The following is a 22316-nucleotide window of genomic DNA, read 5'->3' as shown; positions in this document are numbered from 1 at the left end:
ACCAACTGTCACCTGGCGGGGGGAGCGGATTGGGCGGGGCGGGCTGTCAATCAGCGCCGGCCCCGCCCCCCGCACGGGAACACACCCCGGCCTCCCTGCGCCTCGAGCGGGGGCTGAGACGTGTGGAGCCCCGGGCGAGGCCGGGGCTGGCTTGGCTGAGGCCCCCGCGCTCCTGGGGCTCCTCGTGCAGCCCAGGCCGTGCTAGGGCAGGACCAGGACCAGCCCTGCCTCACTGAGCCCCGCTGCCCGCTCCTGAAAGCTGCCAGGGGTGGAGGGTCCACGGCTGCCAGGCAGCCTGCCCACCCTCAGAGCCCCCTTAATCTCCAGCCTGCCTTGCCCCTGTTGCAGGTTCAGCCCCTTGCTCCTAGTCCTGTCCCCTACAGGCACAGAGAAGAGCCCACCTCCATCTTCCCTTCAAGCATTGGTGATGTGTAGGGGGTGCATGTGGGTGAACGTGTACTTGCTGAGTGTGGTGGTGCACCACCTGCAAACAGGCATGGCTGTCACCCTCCCACACCGTCAACACAGCCAGCGGCATCTGCAGGGGGACCACAATTGCTGGAGGCGTCTGCGGGTGGTCACTGACTGCCAGTCAGTGCTTGCCACCCCCTCCACGGCTGACAACACTGCAGCTGCCTGCAGAAGCTCACTGGTTGCCACCGCCATGATCCCGCCGCCAGCAACACTGCTGCTGCTGCCTGCAGGAGCTCACCAGGCCCTCCCAGCCTCTGGGGGCACACAGTGTTCATGTCTGCAAATAGCCTCTCAGGTATTTGAAGACTGTTATCAAGACTTCAGCCCTGTGGCTCTCCCAGTGCCAAGCAAACCTGCCCGTACAACACCTGGTTGGTTTTGCTCAGCAGGAGTGGGGGCTGCTTGGCCTGGTTTTAGAGTTCACCAGTCACTGTCAATGACAGTCTCCACAGCGCGCCTGGAGATCTGCAATACCTGAGTGTTACCAGCCTTGTGATTCAGGAGGCCCTGTTTCCATGTTGTGTTTTTTTACACACTTATGTACAAGGGACTGTTGTGTGAGTCAAGAAGACCTCTTGGGCTGCTTTTTCCAGCTGCCCTGCAGGCTTCAGGACAAAACCCCTGTTGGCTTCACTTTGTTGGCTGCTTTTGCTTTGGGCAGCTTGTTTGACCTCTCTGTGCCTCGTGTTCTGTATCGCTCACAGATTCACAGAAGTTTAGGGCTGGAAGGGACCTTGTGAGATCATGGAGTTCAGCCCCCTGGCTTTGGGCAGAAAAGACTGCTGGGGTCAAATAACCCCAGCGAGGTGTGCATCTCAAATGGTAATATCATCTGTCTCGGCCGGGCTGAACCAACTCGAGGTGATTCAGAATTTACCCGTTCGTCAGGGTGGGCTGGTGAATAGAGAGGCTGACAAAGCTTAATGGTTGCAAAAAACTTTACTTATGTCGCTGCTGGCTGCGACGGAAACGGTTCGGTCGTCTGGACAACAATGTGAGTTGCTCCAGCTGGCGAGGCCAATGCCAGTAAACTCGTCCGTAATTCAAGCCGGCGGGAAAAGGGTACGTCTGGGACTGCGTTCGGCGACGGGAAGAGAGATCGATAGGTGATCAGTCTATCGATCAGCTAGCCGTGAGTTGGATCTCTTAGAGGCACTCTGCAGCGTGCTCAAAGCTCTTCGACTTGGGCGGAAGTCGCACTAATTTTTAAATGGCCAGCAAGCCAATTACCGGCCGCTATGTGTGAATAATTTAGCACTAGCCAATTGCGGGGCACGAATTTGCATCCGAATGGCGGGAACTCTTTGCACCGTGCATCTCTGTGCTGCAAAGAGAAAATGCATCCTGCAAAGACAGCTGCAAAAGTGGCGGGAACTCTCTCCTGCACGCGGGTTCTTTATGCAGCAAAAACCCTCGCTGTGCAAGAGGCTCTCGTGTCAAGAAAATTCCATAGTGCCGAGGCACCAAACTCACTGGGTCGTCACATGCCCCCTTGCCGACGGCACAACTGGAACTTTCGACACATGAGTACATTATACGGATTCACTGACTTGGCAAAGCCTTCGCAACCAATATAGATATAAATACATAAACAAATAACTTTTGAACACATAACAACAACTGTTGATCATTGTCTGATTGGAGAACAGCCGCTTCAGTCCGTCTTCTCCTATAGCAGACAATGTCAGTAAACACTTAACAAAATAAAATAATGCCATAACAAGTCCTGAGTAGATGGGTTCTTTGCCGTCTCAGTGCCTCCCTCGCAATTATCACTTTCTGGCTTCGAATGGACTGCAGTCTGGTCTCATAATCAGGTGGTTGTGGATTACCGCTTTTGCTGGGGTCAAACCTGTGAAGAAAACAGAATAACAAGACAAAATACAACAAGAAAGAATCATAACTGGCTTCACTGTAAGGATACTGGGTGAACATCAGAACGGCATGTCATCCAGTTGTGATGAACGATAATAGGGGGACAATCAGGCTTCTCTTCCAGTTGGACAGAATAGGTATTGGGATATTGTCCCGGCCATTGAACTGTCCCTTTGTGAACTTGTGGATGAGACTGATGAGGGTGAGGTATTGAAATCCACACTAACTCGTCAGGTTGGAACTTGGGCTCCCAAGGTGGGGGTTTTTGGACATTAGCTTCGTCCCATAACGGTTTAGCAGTGTTTAGTGAAATAAGGACATCGTGATTAAATTTAGTCCAATTTTTAAACGTCCCTCCTCCTCTAAGGCGAAGCTGCTCCTTGTATAGACCTATGTGTCTCTCCACAACACCGTTGGACTGCGGGTGGTACGGCAGATGAAGATGCCGTGCCACATTGTGAAGATGAGCAAATTTATCCAGAGTATTAGAGTTAAACGGAGGTCCTCCATCAGACTGAATTTCATGAGGAGGCTGCCAGGTGGCAAACACAGCAGTTAAAGCAGTAATAACAGCAGTGGCATTGCTTTTCCATAAGGGAATAACCTGCAACTGTCTGGTCCCCAAATCAACCACAACTAGTCCTTTATTTGGCGGTTTAGACCCTGGGAGGGGCCCCAGCAGGTCCACCTGCCAAACTTTTCCTGCCAGAAACTGTGAAGAATCGAAAGCTCCGATCTGATGCTTGGTTTTATGACACTTTTCTTTAGCACACGTTTCACAGGCCTGAGCTACCTTTTCCCAGTCCCGCTGGGCTCCATATGAGGCCGGCTCTGTAATGGTTCGGCACCAACGTTGATGACAAGCCCATGGTCCTGGGTGACCCCAATTTTCATGAAGCCATGCAAGAAATGGATTTACTTCAGGATCAGTGGTAGATGTGACAGGCAAAGCTATGTCAGTCCGGAGTGGATCCTCCAAGTGCTTATCAATTACCTCATGCACTGGATCAGTATCTGGACGATGGGACTTAGTGTGCCTAATCAGCGGAAGGCGTACAAATCTAGTTAACGTCCTCCAGATGTCTCGCCAATCATTCAAATTTTCGGTGGGAAAAGCTGTGCCCGTAAGAATTTTGTAGATATACTGCGAATCAATTGCGATGATCGGAACTGGGAGTGTATCGTTATGATACATCAAACAATGTTCCAGTACCTTCAGGAATCCTAATAATTCACATTTTTGGGATGAATTATCATCTAGGTCAGCTTGGAAAATTTCCTTATCATGACAAGCTTTACAGTAGTATCCATAGGCTCCTTCATGCCGGGAGGTTCCATCTGAGGCCATCCACGCTGGAGCTGAAGTTCCATACAGCGTAGGAACCGTTTCCTCATCTTCTGGGCTTGGATCAGGTACCGTGTCTTCCAACCTCCAACAATGCCAATTATAATGGTGAGTTAGTACTAGCTTATTCCAGGTCCTAGACTCCCCTTGAAAATGTGGGTCGATTCTTCCCGCGTCCAGCAAGGGTAACAATGTGGCACCAGGAGCGCGTAACGTCCCATGCCCCCTTGCTAACAGCTCCACCAGTTGTTCGGCTAGGAGAATCTTTCCCATAGCTCCATATCGATGTTGTGCCACTTGAAGCGTCTTATGGGCCGTGTATACTAACTCATCGCGGGGGTTGTGCATGACAGCCCACACGTGATTGGTGGTGAATCCAAGGGTTATGGTTAATGACTCACCCAGATCGATGGCATGGAGTTGTGTACCTTTAACCGTGGTTAGCAGGCGAAGCAGATTCTGCTGATCCCCTTCTGTCCAGGGTGTGGACTTTCGGGACTTGTCGCGAATCTGTCGCTGTAATTTAGTAAGGAGTGCCAAATCGCTGGGTTCAACATAATGTCGATACCAATTTAAATGACCCAAAAGCTGTTGAAAATGCCTCTTAGTGACAGGGTGGAATGTTTTTAGCGGATCGATGTTAGGACCCTCATGCGATACTCCGTGGCGGATGGAACCGGTGTATCGAGTGCCAAGGAACGTAATGTCATCTACAGGATGTAGGCTTGACTTTTCCTCGTTGATTGTCCATCCCTCACTTTGAAGGTGAGCAACTAGTTGGTTTACTACGCTGGTAACTACAGAGCTATCGCGACCCATGATGGCAATATCATCCACATAACTCCAAATTTTTAATTCCTTTTCTGGGGGAAGAGAGTGCAAGGCTCGAAAATTCTTCAGGGTGTTATTCATGGCACCAGTGGCTAATGATGAAGCGTTGCGATATCCTTGCGGACAAACTGTCCACCTGTACATGATGCCATCAATACACATATTCAGTATTCCCTCCGGGTCAGTTATTGGGATAGAAAAGAACATATTTTTCAGATCTAATGTAACTCCGACCCACGGACTTTGCTGGAACTGTGCCATCTCAAACATACACTGTGGCAAAGTAGACGGATTAGGTTGTTGAAGTACTTGGCATCTTTTATTGACTTCTCAATAGTCCACGACCAACCGGGCTTCATTAGGCTTCCCAGGTTTCGCAACTCCCCATCCTGATGATAGGTAGGTGCTGGCTGTTACGGTCTTAATACAGCCTCGTCGCTCGAGTCGCTGCAGAAGGTTAGTAAGGGACTGTTTCAGAGAATCCTTAGTTGGGATTGGCCGATAACGCCAGGTGGAAGTGTCACAAAGCGTTGGTCGATGCCAGTCCTGCTCTGGGATAATTACGGGTAATGCCCGTAGCACTTGCTCCTTGAGGTCAAGCACTTTTATCCCTGGGATTCCTAAAATATTGATGCCCCCTAGAACAGCCTCTAGGGGATATCGGTGATCCTGAACCCAAAACTTGACCTTCATTGTGACAGCGACAGCGTTAAGCCCTTGTACCTTGATCGTCTTGGTGGTCTTTTGATGAGGTATCGTTGAGGTGATCATATTGGTCTGAGCTCCAGTATCAAGAAGAAAGAATACCTGTTGTTGGTCATCCGGATCGGTAGGGTTGTAAACAGTGAGTTCAGCGTATGGTCGAGAATCAGTAGGATCAGGTTTGAGTTGAGGAAGGCTGCCGGCGGAGCCGACGGCCATTACTCGTTTTTTGACGGATCCTCAAAATTAAATCCCATTGCTTCAGCCATACTGGTCTGGGCCTTGTCTCCCAAAAGTCTCAATTGAGCCTTTGTTAGTCCGGAGTGAGCAAGAAGAAATCCGAACATAGTCCTTTCCTTCAGAGTTCTTTCCTTTGAGGTTCTTTCTTTTGGGGTCCTTGGAGGTGATCCCCATGGCTCTCGTCGAGGGGTATACCCTTGATGCCTAGGCCTCAATGTTGCAGCCAGGTACGCTGAAGGTCGATCCCTTATGTCATTAGAAGCTTCCTCATCTTGCTTCATAAGTGCCTGCAATCGTGGGAGATGGCCTAAAAGACTTCCCACTGGTTGTCCTGCTATCGGGTTCAAGAAGAGTCGAAGTGTAACAGCATTCGCTCCTCCGTACACCTCCACGCAGGCATCTATGGCTTCCAAGGGTGTTGGAATTGCCCCAGGGTCTGATAGGTGACGATGAGCCCATCTCTCTTTACGCTGGACTGCTGTTAGTCCCATTGGATTTGTTCTTGGGCTCCATGACAGATACAACACTCCAACTATAGCCAGGAGAAGTTGTTCTGCAGTAGCCTTCTTCGGGCAACCCTTGTGCCAGGTGTGAAATTTGTGGTTTACCTGTCCTACCACAAGCGCCGGGAGCAGGATGGGCCAGTGGGCACTATCCGTGACCACATTCAAATCAGTAGCGCGCCCTCCGCTCCACGCTGCTTGTCGTGTCAGGGCACTCGCTTCTTCTTTATCCAGAGTGTCAGATCCAAATTCCACTATCAGTCTTCCTAACCATATGGCCAAAGTTTCTTCCGGCCTGATTTTGGATTCTTTACAAAGCTCTTGAATCTCTGGTCTGGTGCGTGTACGAGAGATAGCGGTGGTATGTGTAGCACCATCTTCATCCTCAACATGCTTCGTCACAGCTATTGGGTAAGCTGCGGCAGAGAGAGGGTTAAATTCTGCATCTGGGAGCATTGGGTACATCCCTCCTCCCATTGCCCCCTACCTGTGGTAAAGAGGCGTGGTTGCAGGGAATGATGTCACTTCAGGGGGTGGAGTCATTAAGGGAATCCCCGCCCGGTCTTCCAAAACTCTCTCTCTGTGCCATTTTCTGCTAGCAGCATCATGCGGCCGGCGCTGTTAATAAACGCTGCTCCGGAGCCCTTTGCTGTCCGCTCCAGCGACTCTTTCCCCGCAGTATACATCTGATCCTCCAGATTCGCGTATTCCCTCAGTAGGCCAGTTACTGCACGGAACAGCACATTGATCATCTTTCCCTTTTTCATTTAATTAGACCCCACTTCGGTTTGTGATGGTCCTTAGTTTCTAAATCCTCCCGTAGCTGAACGAGGAGCTCATGGCCCCGCGACTCGGGCACCAAATCCGGACAGTTGAACCAATCCGCGGGGGTGGGTTCCCCCCCTCCTTCAAGTATCGGGTGCATTGAGCGAACTCCTGAGCGGGGGTCAGCTGCTCTGCCTTCCGCGCTTTCACCCCGGCTAGGGATATTGTTGATGTTTTCTCTGGGGGCCGATAGTAAACCCGGTCGCTCCCCATTATGCATCCGAACTCCCCTAGGGATAACTTTGTTCTCCATTCTTTTACCACGGCTTCTTCTCTTTTTACGGAGAAGTAACCATCAATACTTCTTTCCTTCCCTTGTACCGCCTGGTGGTAAGTGATATGCGCCCATAGATCGTTAGCGTTCTCTACGTGGTGGTTCCCGGTGCTCCGGGGCAGCACCCAATTAAGTTCTTCTTCATCACCGTGCCCTTTAATCCCATCCTCGTCGCCATGTCTCGGCCGGGCTGAACTGACTCGAGGTGATTCAGAATTTACCTGTTCGTCAGGGTGGGCTGGTGAATAGAGAGGCTGACAAAGCTTAATGGTTGCAAAAAACTTTACTTACGTCGCGGGTGGCTGCGACGGAAACGGTTCGGCCATCTGGACAACAATGTGAGTTGCTCCAGCTGGCGAGGCCAATGCCAGTAAACTCGTCCGTAATTCAAGCCGGCGGGAAAAGGGTACGTCTGGGACTGCGTTCGGCGACGGGAAGAGAGATCGATAGGTGATCAGTCTATCGATCATCTAGCCGCAAGTCGGATCTCTTAGAGGCACTCTGCAGCGTGCTCAAAGCTCTTCAACTTGGGCGGAAGTCGCACTAATTTTTAAACGGCCAGCAAGCCAATTACCGGCTGCCATGTGTGAATAATTTAGCACTAGCCAATTGCGGGGCACGAATTTGCATCCGAATGGCGGGAACTCTTTGCACCGTGCATCTCCGTGCTGCAAAGACAAAATGCATCCTGCAAAGACAGCTGCAAAAGTGGCGGGAACTCTCTCCTGCACGCGGGTTCTTTATGCAGCAAAAGCCCTTGCTGTGCAAGAGGCTCTCGTGTCAAGAAAATTCCATAGTGCCGAGGCACCAAACTTACTGGGTCGTGACATCATCTATCTTAGAATCATAGAAAATGAGTGTTGGAAGGGACCTCAGGAGGTCATTTAGTTCAACCCCCTGCTCAAAGCAGGACCATCCCCAACTAGATCATCCCAGCCAAGGCTTTGTCTAGCTGGGTCATAAAAATATCCAAGAATGGAGAATCCACAACCTCTCTGGGTAGCCTGTTCCAGTGTTTTACTACCCTCCTAGTGAGAAAGTTCTTCCTAATATTTCACCTAAACGTCCCTTGCTGCATCTTGAGACCATGCTCCTTGTTCTGTCATCTGCCAACACTGAGAAGAGTCTAGCTGAGGGATCCACAAGTATTGGGAGCCTGGGGACCACATAGGGAGTTTTGATGTGTTGTCATGGGCTGGATCAGCACCCCTCCCCTCCCTCTGCAACAAGTCACTAAAACTCCCTATGTGGGATGGGGCTGTGGGTAGGCAGGGAATGGTGTTTGGGACTGAGACAGGCGACCAAGGCCAGGATCATGGGGTAGGGTCATGGTTGCAATGGGAGCAATCCAACTGGAAGCTGTGTGTGCTGGTCAGCCTGTGGGTGTGAACTGGAGCATGGCATGGGCTGCCCCGGGCTGGGCTCTGCCCTGTGCAGAGCATCATGAGGGAAGCTGTGGCCTGGATCGAATCAATTGGCAGGCATCTCCCTGTGTGCCAAATCTAATCAGTAGGTGGGCTATATCCGGCCTACAGGCTGTATTTTTCCCAACCCTAGTCTAGCTCCATCCTCTTTGAAACCACTGTTTTGGTAGTTGAAGGCTGTTATTAAATCCCCTCTCAGTCTTCATTTCTCCAGACTAAATAAACCCAGCTCCCTCAGCCTCCCCTCAGATGTCCTGTTCCCCAGCCCCCTAAGAATTTTTGTTGCCCTACACTGGCTTCTCTCCAATTTGTCTACATCCTTTCTGTAGGTGGGGGCTGGACACAGTAATCCAGATGTGGCCTCACCAGTGCCAAAGAGAGGGGAAGAAGCACTTGCCTTGATCTCCTGGCAATGCTCCTACTGATGCAGCCCAATATGCTATTAACCTTTACAACAAGGGCACACTGCTGGCTCATATTCAGCTTATTGTCCACTGTAACCCTCAGGTCCTTTTCTGCAGAGCTGCTGCTCAGCCAGTCAGTCCCCAGCCTGTACTGGTGCATGGGATTGTCCTTATTGAATCTCTAACCTGTTCTTTTGCCACTGTCAGCTCCTCAGCTCCTCCCCAAACTGTGCTGCCAGGTGCCGTAGTCTGGGAGCTGACCTTCCCTGTGAAGACCGAGGTGAAAAAGTCATTGAGTACTTCAGCCTTTTCCTCATCACCTGTCACTAGGTTGCCTCCCCCATTCAGTAAGGGACCCACACTTTCCCTGATCTTCCTCTTGTCACTGACATATTTATAGAAAACCTTCTTGTTACTCTTCACGTCCCTTGCTAGTTGCAACTCCAACTGCACTTTGGCCTTCCTGATTTGATCCCTGCATGCCCAAGCAATGCCCTTATACTCCTCCCTAGTCATTTGTCCAAGTTTCCACTTCTTGTAAGCTTCCTTTTTGTGTTTTAGCTCACTGGAGAGTTCCCTGCTAAGCCAAGCTGTTCTTCTGCCATATTTGCCACTCTTCCTGCACATCAGGATTTTTTCTTCCTGCACCCTCAGTAAGGTTTCGTTAAAGTACAGCCAGCTCTCCTTAGCCTGGCCTCCCAAGGGATCCTGCCCATCAATTCCCTGAGTGAAGCTTGCAGGAGCATCAGGAAGTTTGAGTTGCCAGCAGTTATAAAAACATTCTGGGATACCAAATGGAAGAGTACTCTTCAAATGCAAAAAGTTTAAATCCAAATTATTTTTTTTCTATACATTTCTGATTTACTGAAGTTTAGTAATAATTGGAACAAATACATGCTGCAACCAGATCCCAAACTGTAATGAATGGTTGTAGAGGTTGAAGCATCATAGCCAGAAGGTGGCGCACGTGAAACATGATTCTGTATCACAAAATCATTGAAAATCATTAAAAAAATCAGGGGTATCCTGTAGTCATGTGCTTATACTGCACCCAAACAGACAGAGGTTTATTTGTATTAAACTGCTTTTATTTCATATTATTACTATTCTTGTGGCAGTAAAAGACTGCTATACTTTTAAAGCATAACTTCATATGGTAACGGGGAGGGATACAGAGGTGTATAGTCTAAACAGGAGCCATTGAAGGGATTGTGCTTCAGGTTCCAGGAGCACAGAGCGGTGTCATCAAATTGGCCTGCAGCCAGGTGTCAGATACGCCTTCTGGAGAATTTATAAATTGGAAAGGAACAAATTGATCACTCACTAAAGAATCATGTTTTTTATTGGGTTGCAGACAAAGCAGAATCATAAACAAAATGTATACCGTATCTGCTTCTTCCTCCTTCTTCCTCACATCTAGCAGTAAGTAGTAATGGGCAAATACAAGGGTACCTGAATTCTGCTCTGCATGCTTGATCTGAGGTATCCTGACCTTAGCTCTGCTCAGTTAGAGTTTATTTTCACTCAAACAACTTTTCCAGGTTAAGGACCTATGAAATAGGTTGCTGTCAGTGTGGATGAGATCCAGAAAGAGATCTAGCACTGCAAAATTGAATGCAGTAGCACCTGCCTTTTAAACACCTTGTTCTCTGAGTAGAGAATGAATGCATGGGGAGAGGCAGGTGCTTCAGAACTTCTAGTGCTCTAAGAAAGGAACAGTAGGCCTTGTCATATGGGGCACAGTAGGTGTTAAACCTGTTTGGTATTAAATTTAGAACATGTTCTCAGCAGCTGCAGAGTTTACACCCTCTAAAATGCATAGCTCACTGATTGTTGGTCCCAGTCCCAACACAGTCTTGAACTAGCTTCAGTGTGGTGTCTGGGCTGGGACCAGCAATCATTTGATTGTAGGTTCTAGCACTGGGACCCCCTGGGGCTACCGACATTTGACTTTCAACTTGATCCTGGAAGAACCTGGCAAATGAAAGATCTAGGATCCTTCCTCTTGACATTTGTGGCTTTCCTCATCCCACCTGGAGGCTTGGTACAACAGAGGGGTTCCTGGCTGATGTCAACTCTTGGGTGAGGACTGCAAATTGCTCATATTATCTTTGTGGAACAGTTCAATAAGAGCTGAACACATGTTACTTAACTGCAATCTGGGGATATTCCTCACGCAAAAATTTGTAATACTGATATGATAAAAGCCCACTTAGCACATATTTTACTGTTTCAATGCACAGTTGCTAACATTTTAAGTGTATTTAGCACATGCTAAGTGTAACTTCACGGGCAACTAGTGCCTCCCGAGTCGGGGGTGGGGGGAGCACAGGTCCCCCAGCGGCTGATTGCTGAGCAAGCAGTGAAACTGGAAGTGCACTTCCGGTTTTGTGGCTGGTGCTTCCAGGGGGTGCACAGCCAATCTCAGGGGTTGTGTGTGCACCTGCATGCACCCCCTCTGTGTTGCCAGTGTGTAACTTGCAACATGGCCCTAAGGCTTAGTCAGAAGCCATCTAGAATGAGCTATGGGATGTATCTAGGAATCAGGTGTGCCTTAAATTCAGTCTCTCTCAGGAATTTAGGTGTTTTACTCAGGCTGTTGGATTGTCCTTCTGCCTGTCTAGGATCCATAGCCCAATCCTCTCTTCTGAAGGTAAGTGCCTACAACCTTTCTTTCACAAAGGCAGTGAGGATCATTCGTTTTCTCTGTTTAAAACATAAGGTAGGGAGACTAGGAAGAGGTCATGCCCCTCTCCCTTGGTGGTTAATGTACCCAAGATGTGGGAAATCTGGTTTTAGTTTCCTCCTTGGCCACAAAGGACCACTCTCATCAACATGAAGAATGCCCTAAGCACCAGGCTACAGGCAGTCCTGGGGAACAGAGGCACTTTTTGCCCCTCTTTGTGAAGCTGTTCCACGGTGCAGAAAATAATTGAATGTTTTTTGGGCCAGAGAAAGAGCAAGCGAGAGAGCTCCAGCTAGCGGGAGACGCATGGCTGTAGATGCAAGCTATGTACTGAACTGCTAAGAAGTTTCAGGACTGACCTTCAGGTTCAGAAGTTGAGGTTAGGTGGCAATTGAGCAATGGTTTTCAGGATTACAGTTTTGGATTTTGGCATCTAAATTCTTCCTCAGTCCCATTTTAGGTGCCTGTGAATCCCTCTTTGCATATAGGCCCATTTAACTTGAATGTGGTGATTTTTGGAACCTCAGTTACCTTAGTTTTTAGTATTTGAATGCTTTATCATATTTGTGCTCAATATTCACTTAGCACTTAGTCTAATAACCTACTTCACTTTGCTGAAAGGGAAAATGGAATGCATTTTTTTTTGTAGGGCTCTTGTTAGCTATTTATGATTTCATCTGAATCAGTGTTTCCACATAAATATGCTACTTTCATGGTAGTTTTTATTATTTTATAGCAGGTCCAAGTGTGCTAATTACTTTATCATATACACAAAAGACACAGCCACTTCAAAGAGGGCATACAATCAGGTGACATAAAGGCTAGTATCTAATAAGAGATTAGACTGCTCAAATAGGGGGAGGGTATCAAAGTTAGATAGGACCTTTGTTCATAGTTAAGACATCTCATTAACAGTATTTTACAGTTTACAGCCTGTTAGAGGATGTGTTGTAATAATTGTTAGTGGTTATTCTCTATGATATGTCATCTTTATATTTCAATTGTCCATTTTGCATACATCAGTTAAATCTTCTTGTTTGATTGGTATCTATTAAAGAGTTTTAATCAGTGCTTGTAAGAGATTCAGATTCTGACCATTTCACCAAAAAGAAGGAAACTTTATACAGAAATTAACAGAAAACTCCTCTTGCTATGTGTGTGTGTTTATCTGACTAAGAAGAACCAGTACTTGAATGATTTTTATGTTTTAACAGACTGCCCTTCCAATCCACATGACCTGTCAGTCACTGACTGACTGGTTTGAAAACCAAAACTATGTTTGTCTTCTGTAGTTTACGTGTTGTTTTTGGGCTATGACTTGTGACCAGTGAGACTTTATACATTGCTCTATACTGTGTTTGGTAGGAATAATAGTCTCTTTATTAACTTTGTTTGCGTTTACCTGATGAACAAATTTTACCACATGAACTTGTTTCAGCAAATTAAAAAAGCATAGCTGTAACTTTGAAAAACAGAACATTTTAAATGTAATGCAGCATAAATCTTTTCCAGTATACCATTTCCCTCCTAATAGTACATTTTTCTGTAACATACCTGTATATCAATTGAAAAATGATCTGAGGAGCTGATTTTTTCGAATTGTGAGTATAGGCAACAAGCTATTCATGAATTCATTAAGCTTCAGTTTTAGAGAGTTTGCTAATGTGTCTATAGCGAATAAATTGTTTTTCTTATCATTTCAAACATCTAACATGCATTTCCATTCAATGACAGGTTACTTGGCTGAATCTGTGGATTAGCTTTATATGTCCAATAACCCAGTTACTGGGAAAAGGAGTCCCTCTGTTTCCCAGAATGGTATGTTCATTTCTAAGTGAAAAAAAATGTGAAATGATTAGTTTACTGTTTGGATGTTCAGTTTCATGAAGCAAATTACAATCCTTTCTCCTGAAATAGCATAACAAGCAATTACAAACAAACCTCCATTGTTTATACTGTTCTTTCGACCTTACCGGAAAAATTACATGTCTAGACAATATAAAGTGGTAGAAAACATCACTGAGTGCCTTGTCTATGTATAACATTACAGCACAGTCCTACAGGTTTCTCAGAGGCTAATATACCATTGAAGTCACCAGGAGTTTAGACTGTAGACCAAAATCTAATATGTTTGATTACATTCAATTAACACCCTATTCAGCAAGAAGCCCTAGTGGAATTATTTATGGAGTAAGGGCACAAGATACTCATGCAGTAGGAGTGTCAGAAATCAGCTCTACATGAGAAATTAACTTAGTTGTATTAAAGTATCATTCAGGAGCCCAGGCTTAAATCACAGTGCTAACAATGTATAAACACCTAACATAATCTCAGATTTTTCCCTAAAGAGTTTATAAATAGATTGGAAGGATCAAAGGGCCATATTTCCAAAGGAATTTAGGTACCTAACAATGTAGAAAAATGTTTAGCAATGTTTTTAAAAACATTGAACCTGTTTAGGCTCTAAATAACTTCGAAAATCTAGCCTTTAGGTCTTCAGAAGAACCCATATTTTAAGAGATTGGTTTATGAATAGTCATTATGGGACATTGAGAAAACATATGCAATATATATAGTTTTTTAGTGACAGCAGATGAGTTAACGTTTCAGACAAATATACAGACTGAACTGTGCTCTTAGTTTTATTGCTCAGGAGATAGGGCACAAATTTAATAATGAGGGTTTAATGCAGCTTTACATTCTAAGGAAGTCAGCAGTGAAAAAAATAGATGGATGTTTTTAATATTAACTTTTTTTTATACTATATTATACATAATGTATTTTAAATGTTCTCACTTTCTGATTCAGTGCACATTCTATTATTATTTGATTGTTCTTTTGACCTGTCTAACATCCTTTTATCCTGTACATATGAACAAAGCTAAGTTGCAAGGAATGGTTTTCAAGAGAGCTGAACAACTTCATTTTGAAATTAAGTGAATGGGAGGCACAGGAACTCAGCATCTTTGAAAAACAGTCCCTGAAGCAGTATGTCCATGTGATCAGCAAGTATGGGGAAACTCTGAAAATGGCTTAGGTCTCCTACTCTTCATTACAACCCCATGTGCCTAAATTAGGAATTATCACCATCAAAGTCTTGTTAGTTTCTTAAAAAGAATTTAACATTTTCAGAATAAGACAAAACCAAAAAGGTGTTGGCCAAAGGTACAAAATAATAGGCAAAAAGGAATGGTAGGTCCACTTTTGAGTGAGACAAGCAATAATGATGGGGAAAAGTTGATATATTTTTCATTATATGGTAGGAGGTTATATATCATTTGGAACCTGATCCTCAACTGATATAAATTAGCATTAGTTCATTGAAATGTTTCCCTAGATGTCTGAGACAAATGTTTAAATAATCTTCAAACTTCTTCAAGTTTGCTCACAGAAGAGGTAGCATATAGACAGCTAAGCACCTGATTATAGCACAGATTGTGTAGGTGGCTGTCTAAATGTTATCGTTTTTTCTGCTGTTATTTGCAGGTGCAGAAGTGGGTAGCATATTTAAAGGCCAATATAAAATTCTGCCTCAGCAGAACTGACCACAGTTAACCCAAGAGGTCTATAAATGCAACTTCTGTCATAACTTAGAGGATAGAGAAAACCAAAAGTGAAATGAATTCTTTTCTAGATTTCTTTTCTTGCAAAGATAATCTTGTTATTGCAGGCACATACAAGCTAATCATTAGCATTGTAAGCTTGTAATAGATTTTTTTCTAAAGATCACCTTAGCCTCAGGTGGCTTAACCTTTGTGGTCTGGATTGACTTTTGTCATGTATTGCTTGATTTTTTTCACATCTGAAGGAGTCAGGTTGCCCAGATTACAGCTCAAAGCTTTAGCAACTTGCTGCCAGCAGCTGAGACAGCCTTCTGCTAAATAGTCAAAATCTAGTGAAAATGTTAAGGTTGTTCTGGACTAAGCATTACATTTCATACATTGACATTCTATTTGTATGCACCCTTGGCACCTACAGACCAGTGCATTTTCACACCTGGTTTTGCCTGGAAGTGCGTGGCTACATCCCTTGTTAAAGCCATTGAGGAGAAGGTCCACCTTCTTTTCCACCTAATGCTTAAGCCTTTATATGCTTTTTTGTTCAGGGATAGTTGGAACAATGAAAAAAAACCATTGCCTGTGGTCTAGACTTCACCCAAGTGTGGGCAGTACTTGGGTCATAACTCCCAAGATGTTTTCTCTGGGTCTGTTCCTAATATGAATCTGTTTCTCATACATGCAAATGCAGGGTTAGGGTTCTTATTGAGTACCTATGTGTAAGAGAAGGAGACAGTGAAGCACAAGACAGGCACAGAATCTCTGGTAACATGGCAGGAAGAAAGCAGTAGGATAGCAGAGCCTAGTAAGTCTGGTTTTGTTGATTTTTCTCAGATTATATTTTATTCCAAAATACCAAGTCCACTTATTTTACTAAAATAATTAGATAAAATATAGCTTTTGTCAAACTGCTGGGTGGAATGGAACTTATAACTGTGAGTACAGGGGCAGTCTCCTGCTGTTTGATCCCTAATATCAAGGAAACAGGACTTAATAGTCATTCTTTGTCAATAAACAGGATCTCATCAATGAAAAGCTAGACTCCAGTATCATTTTCTCTCACCTAAAGGAAACAATGCGTAAGACCCTTAACATTGCCATGTGTTGGTGTAAATTAGTCTGACATCTAACTTAATAACTAACTACATATTTTTGTGGATGGAAAATGAGTAGCAGAATGCTTGATTGAGTCTTTGCATTACAAAATATATTATACTGAGTTTCATTATTAAGCAGCATGGCCAATGTTGGCCAACATAAATATACTTGATTCTGCAATCATTTAGTAAACTTGTTTAGTTTTAGCTAATTTTGTAGAATTAAAGCAGTCATGGTAATTATGAAGATTGTACCACAGTCATCAGCAACATGTTAGATGTATTTTTAACGTCCGTATTTGAATTTGTCATCATTCTGTATTGGGGAACCAGATAGCTTCCCACTGGGACCACTTCTGTTTTCAAAGGTACACAAAAAGAAGAACTAAAATCACATGCGATTCTGTTATTGCTCACACAGTGCACAGTGAGGAAAGAGCAAGCGAGAATTTATTCTGCATTTACTGCAGTCGCAGTAATGGAATTTTAGGCTATGCAATTATACATCTCTTTCAAAAAGGTAAGTCTGGTTTCCTTTATTTTTCTCAGATTGTGTTTTGCTGTACAATACAGAGTCTACTTACGTTACTTAACTTAAACGTCTTTTTTCTTTTTTGAGAGATATTTGCTAAGGTTGTATTTTTGAGATCTTGCTCCAACATTATGAACATTTACAAAAGAGTAGGTATAAATTTCTCTGTGTGTAAATGACTTGGGATCTTGTACTTAATTTTCAAAACCAAATTAGGCAAGTGGTAATGTAAATTCCATGGAGCATCGCTGAGACTTAGCTTCCTTAGAACCTACACATCTTTTGAAAATGGCATTTGGTCTTATAAGTAATATAGTCAGTTCAGAAAATGCTACCCTTTAACTTTGTATAGTACATTATCATCTTGCTTTAGTTTCCAGCCTCTCTCTCACACTGATTTCAATGCCATATGAGACACCAGAAAGGCAGAGGAGCTACTTTAAAAGACTATTTTAGCACAAAACAGGGTAAAATTGGCCTGGAGGAGGTTTCATCTTGAAATTAGAAAAATGTTTTTAACCATCAGAGGACTGAGATTGTGAAACAGCCCTCCATCTGGAGTAATGGGGGTGTGAAACTTAATAACTTCAAAGATGAAGCTTGATAAGATTTTGAATGGGATAGGATGGGGTTGTCTATACCAGAGTATATAGCAGAGGACTAGACATAATTATGCAGAAATACTTTTCCAGTCTATTCCTGTGCAAATAAGAATTTGATTTCCTTTTGTGAAATCAAAGTAGAATTTATTTTAAAACTTAGTTCTGGTATGACATCTGCTGTGTATAGTGTTCACTTTGCATGTAACAGCTATCCACTGACATAAATGGAATTAACCCTATTTAATCTGGTATCAGGGAAAACAAAATCAGATAGTTGGTGTCTTTGTTTTAAGTAGAACTCTAATCTGGACTCTCTTGCACATGAGAAAGGACATCTCTGCTGGGCAGTATACTTCCAAGGGTTTGTTATACCTTCTTCAATGTGTTTGCCTCACTCCTTGCCTCTTCCTCCTTTCTGTGAGGGAATGTGTGCCCCAGAGCTGTGCAAAGAGAATAGATTCCATACACAGAGACTACATTGCAAAGACATTCAAATAAAAAGGAGCCTTCTTGTATTCCTCTTTCCCATTAGAGGCTAATGGGAAAACCCTCAGCCTTTTTAGGTCAGACGAACTCACACTGAGGTTCGTGGAAAAAACTTGGTTTGATTTCAATGGAAAATGGATTGAGCCCAAAACGTTTGATCCTTCACTGAAACCATTTGGAATTTTGCTGTTGATTTTGACAACAGCTGCATCAAGACTTAATACAAATAAAAGGCAATGCCAAGGAATCACAACATGTAGTGGCTAATATGTACATGATTTTGAAACACAACATTTAGTTTTAATTATTCAAGATAACATTTCATGATGGATTAGTGTAGAGGTGGCCAACCTGCAGCATGGGTGCTATAAGTGGTATGGGGAGCCTCTCTGTGTGGCACACAGAAGATCAGGAAAGGGATAAGCAGCATGGTAGCAGATAAAGCAAGAAGCAGATATTAAAGCAACAAATGGGGCAAGGAACACAGGGAAGGAAGCAGAAAGAAGGGAGGGAGCACAGGGCTGGCGCCAGAAAGCAGAGCAGCAGATTGGACAGGGTGATGGGATTGAAGTGGCACTTGGATGCTGCAGGGCCAATTTGTGGTACACCTGCCGAAATATTGGCTTCCTATAGCTTATGTAGTGAAACTATGGAGCCTTAGTAATACCAAAGTTCAGTACAGCACATGCTGTATAGTGTTGGCTGATAGCTGAGAGGCTGCTTCTTTTGGGAGATGAATTGAGTAGTGCTGTATTTACGGTGGGAGGGGGAGCCCTGAGACCCTGGCTGCTGTGTGAGTGAGCGTAAAAGGCAATGGCCAGAGTGAAAAAAAGCAATGGCAGCCATGGAGACAGGAGCATGTTAACTCCTCATGTGCCACCAGTTGGACATCCCTGAGCCAGATTATCAACTGGTATGAACCGATATCTTTCAAAGAAATTATCTTGATTTGTACCAGCTGAGAATCTGGTCCAATCCAATGAAAATAATTCTGTGATTATAAATTAGTCCTTACAGGATCACAGTTCATGTGTATGAATTATCACAATTAGCCATCATTCACAAGTGATATCCAGGACTGAGCTGATATGGAAAAGTAAGGATCCAATTTTTAGTTTTTGGGGTTATTTTGTCTTTAGAATGACTTTTTGTTGCCAAAATAGTTTTACTTTATCTTGGAATAAAAATAGATTTGTGAAAAAGTGATCAAGGTGCTATTTATATACAAATCATATTCCAGTCTCCTTGAAACATATATTTTACTTTTACAATTTTACTTTTATAATTTCCTTTATTTTACATTACCTTACATGCCATGTTTGTTTTTGCAGAAATATACTGTACTGTGCTAGTTAGTTGGTCTCTAGCACCAGTCATAATGTTGGCAGAAGGCATCCTAACAGGAATTATATACAGAGAAAAGAAACAAAACAAACCCCACAGATGTGACATCAACAAAAAAGAGAAGAAGGAAACCTGGAAAGATCATCTTGTGGATAGACTGGCAACTGAAGACCTTGCTACAGAATCTAAGAAGCAGGACAAGATCATTGCAAAAGATAGCAAGAAGGAACACAATAAAGTTCTTCTTCCATGTAAATCAACAGAAGAGCTACCTGCAAAAGAACATAATAGTGCACATGTAAATGGAACCATGTTTACAGGTTTACATATACCAGAAAGGGAACACAATAATGAAAAACAGCTGGATTTGTATAGATCCTGGTCATGCCACAGCATTTATCAAAACTACCCTGACCTGCATATTGCAGGAGACCATGTAGGGGACTATATGCTTGATTCAGGTTGTGTTATGGATGACACATGTGATGAACTCCCTGATGGCCCTGTTTTAGTGTCAGTAGATATTCCCTTAGGTCATTCACCTCCAAAGGAGCCTCTTGAAAAACCTACTTCAAAGTTCTTGAATGGGGATGAAGGTACAGAAAGGAGTATGACACTCCACAAACAGCCTCTTTCAAATTCTGTGCTCAACAGTTACATGGATAGAAAGATGGAAGAGCTCTATAAACAGGTTTTTGAAGAAAACCTGACTAGATGTGGCTCTGTAACAAACCTCCAGACTTCCAGTTTGATAATGAATAACTTAAATCTGCTAAGTCTTCAATTGTCCCAGGAACATAATATAGAAAAATCTAAAGCCAAAGAAGTGCTCTTACATTCTCTAGCTTTGTTTAGTTGTCACAATGCTGCCACTGGAAACAGTTCTGAGTTTAGTACTCCAAATTTACAGATCTCAAACCCTGTATGCAAAAAAAAGAGCTTCCAGATGAAGTTAACATCATGAATGAACTGTTTGGTTACAGAGTAATCTTCAGCCACAGTTTCTTCACTTTCAAGATAAATTGGTGACATTTACAGAAATTAGACACTACAGACTTGTTAAAAGATAATTGGTTTTGCAGTCTAAACCAGGGCTATTCAACTTCTGAGTGGCTGAGGGCTGCAGGACTGCGCAGACTAGACACAACCTTGGGAAATACCATGGGTCGCACACTGCATCGTTCTATCCCACCCTGCGCCACACCACACAGTCTGCTGACGTGCCATGAAATCCCTGCAAGCCACAAACTTCCTCCACCCCTTCCCATTGTGGATGCACTGTGCAGACAAACCACACACAGCCCTCCATCCCCCCATGCTGTGCAGATGTACCATACAGCCCTCCTTGCTCTGTGCTACATGGATGCAATGCAACACACTGCCCCCCCACCCCAATTCCCATGTGGTGGGTGACTCTACACTGCACCAGCAGGGAAGGTTCCATGAGCCCTATGGTTACAGACTCCCTCAGCCCTGCAAACTAGTTTACCCTGTCCCTGCCCAAGTGACAGGGGCAGGGGCAGGGATAGGTGGCAGGCAGAAGAAGCTTGAGGAGCGGGGGGGAGCCCAGGGACTCTGGGTATAGAGAAAAGCTAGGAGTGGAGCCTGGAGCAGGAGCTTGGGTACTGCATGTGACTTGTGGGCCACCAGTTGAACAGGCCTGATCTAAATCATACCTTGTCTATGGTGCTACTTCATTGCTTATTTCAGGACTGAATCACTGACTTCATTGTATTGTTGAATATAACACCTTAAAATATTTATTTAGCCAATTTTTTTTAAGTGGCTCATGCCCAGCTTCTGAGATTCCAGCTCTGCCAATATCTATATGACACTTTATTAATGTATTTTGGGGCTACTTAAACAAGCAAAGTTTGCCATGTACAAAAAATATTGGTAAAATGTTACCCTGAGAAACTAATCCAGGACCAAATAAAATTAAGGGTTTAGACTCGCATTGACTTCAACAGTCGTTTGGATTGAGCTCTACTTAGGAACTCATGACCCTGAGCATCCAAATGTAGAATAAACCTTTACATACCTGAGTATTGTTTCTGAGAAGATGCATCTTTCATATGAAAATGCTGTTAGCAGGTGGGAATGTTCAACACTGATTTATTGTGTATAGCCTCTTATATGTGTATCATGTGAAATGTAGACTTCATAGTGAGGAAAGCTAATGAGAACACTCTATAGAAGGGATTGATATATGTATGTATGTGGTACTCTTGTTGCACATGCATATTTTATATTATACATGTACAATATGTTACATGGGAATAGAAGTTTTATTGGTTTCTAACAACTTATGTAATATATCAGCTTTGTACAAAGTTATTAAAATATTTTCTGTACTTTAAACATAAACTTTTTCTATCGATTTTGAAACTTATTTACCTGTATATCATTTCACATATATTACACTATAAAATCCACTCAGATTTTCAGAAGTTATAGAATGACTATATGTATCTTGTTAAAAATGGACTCCTTTTTATGCTTATTTTTCTGAATTATTCAGTTATTATGACTTCACCAATCTAAGAGTGTACTGCAATGTTACTAAACAGCAAAAATACTATAAGCTTAGTTCCTTGGTACTCTAATTTTTCAACATAGATTTCATTAAGAAATTTATTCACTTGGACTTCAGCCTTATCCATCCCCTGCTGGTCATTTCTCCTCAGGAAATGTTTTAAGTTCAGGTTAATCACTATGCTGCCATTATTGGGTGATGAATGAACTGAAGTGTGATATCTTAATAATCAAACTGAGTTTTTCTTTCAGTAGGCAAACTTATATTCTCACTCACATTAAGACCCTTGAGATCATTTTAACCACCTGCAACTATGTATGCAATCATGACTTAAACTCTTCTGCCCCAAAGCATCATCATTTCATATTAGTTAGGGTCAGAATGGACCTCAATAGATCATTAAGTCTGCCCCCCTGCCTTGGGCAGGAAAAAGTGCTGGGGTCATATGACCCCAGCCAGGTGCTTGTCCAATCTCCTCTTAAAGACCCCCAAGGTAGAAGAGAAGACCACCTCCCTTGGAAGCCAAATGGTGCCCTCTCTGAGGCTAATTGTCTTTTACTTACATTTGTGCACAAAGGC

At 43.7% G+C, this 22316-nt stretch overlaps 1 protein-coding gene across 1 annotated transcript; it reads left to right on the top strand.

Moving 5' to 3' along the window:
• Positions 1 to 8935: 8935 nt before the first annotated feature.
• On the top strand, positions 8936 to 21593 carry LOC102564742 (TLR adapter interacting with SLC15A4 on the lysosome). Its single transcript, XM_059732746.1, has 3 exons — positions 8936 to 13401; positions 16659 to 16757; positions 19189 to 21593. Exons 1-3 carry the CDS (start codon positions 13350 to 13352, stop codon positions 20163 to 20165), a joined length of 1128 nt encoding a protein of 375 aa, XP_059588729.1. The 5' UTR covers positions 8936 to 13349; the 3' UTR covers positions 20166 to 21593.
• Positions 21594 to 22316: the final 723 nt, after the last annotated feature.

Source organism: Alligator mississippiensis, chromosome 8 (assembly GCF_030867095.1).
Source record: "Alligator mississippiensis isolate rAllMis1 chromosome 8, rAllMis1, whole genome shotgun sequence".
In the NCBI taxonomy this organism is placed as follows: domain Eukaryota; kingdom Metazoa; phylum Chordata; order Crocodylia; family Alligatoridae; genus Alligator; species Alligator mississippiensis.
The sequence above is the reverse complement of the archived record's forward strand: the minus strand, read 5'-3'. Positions and strand labels throughout refer to the sequence as shown.

Coding starts and splice junctions, on each gene's coding strand:
- LOC102564742 (XM_059732746.1), top strand. CDS start 13,350: ATGTCCAATAACCCAGTTACTGGGAAAAGGAGTCCCTCTGTTTCCCAG. Junction 13,402..16,658: donor TCCCTCTGTTTCCCAGAATG/GTATGTTCATTT, acceptor TTGCTCACACAG/TGCACAGTGAGGAAAGAGCA. Junction 16,758..19,188: donor TATACATCTCTTTCAAAAAG/GTAAGTCTGGTT, acceptor TTGTTTTTGCAG/AAATATACTGTACTGTGCTA.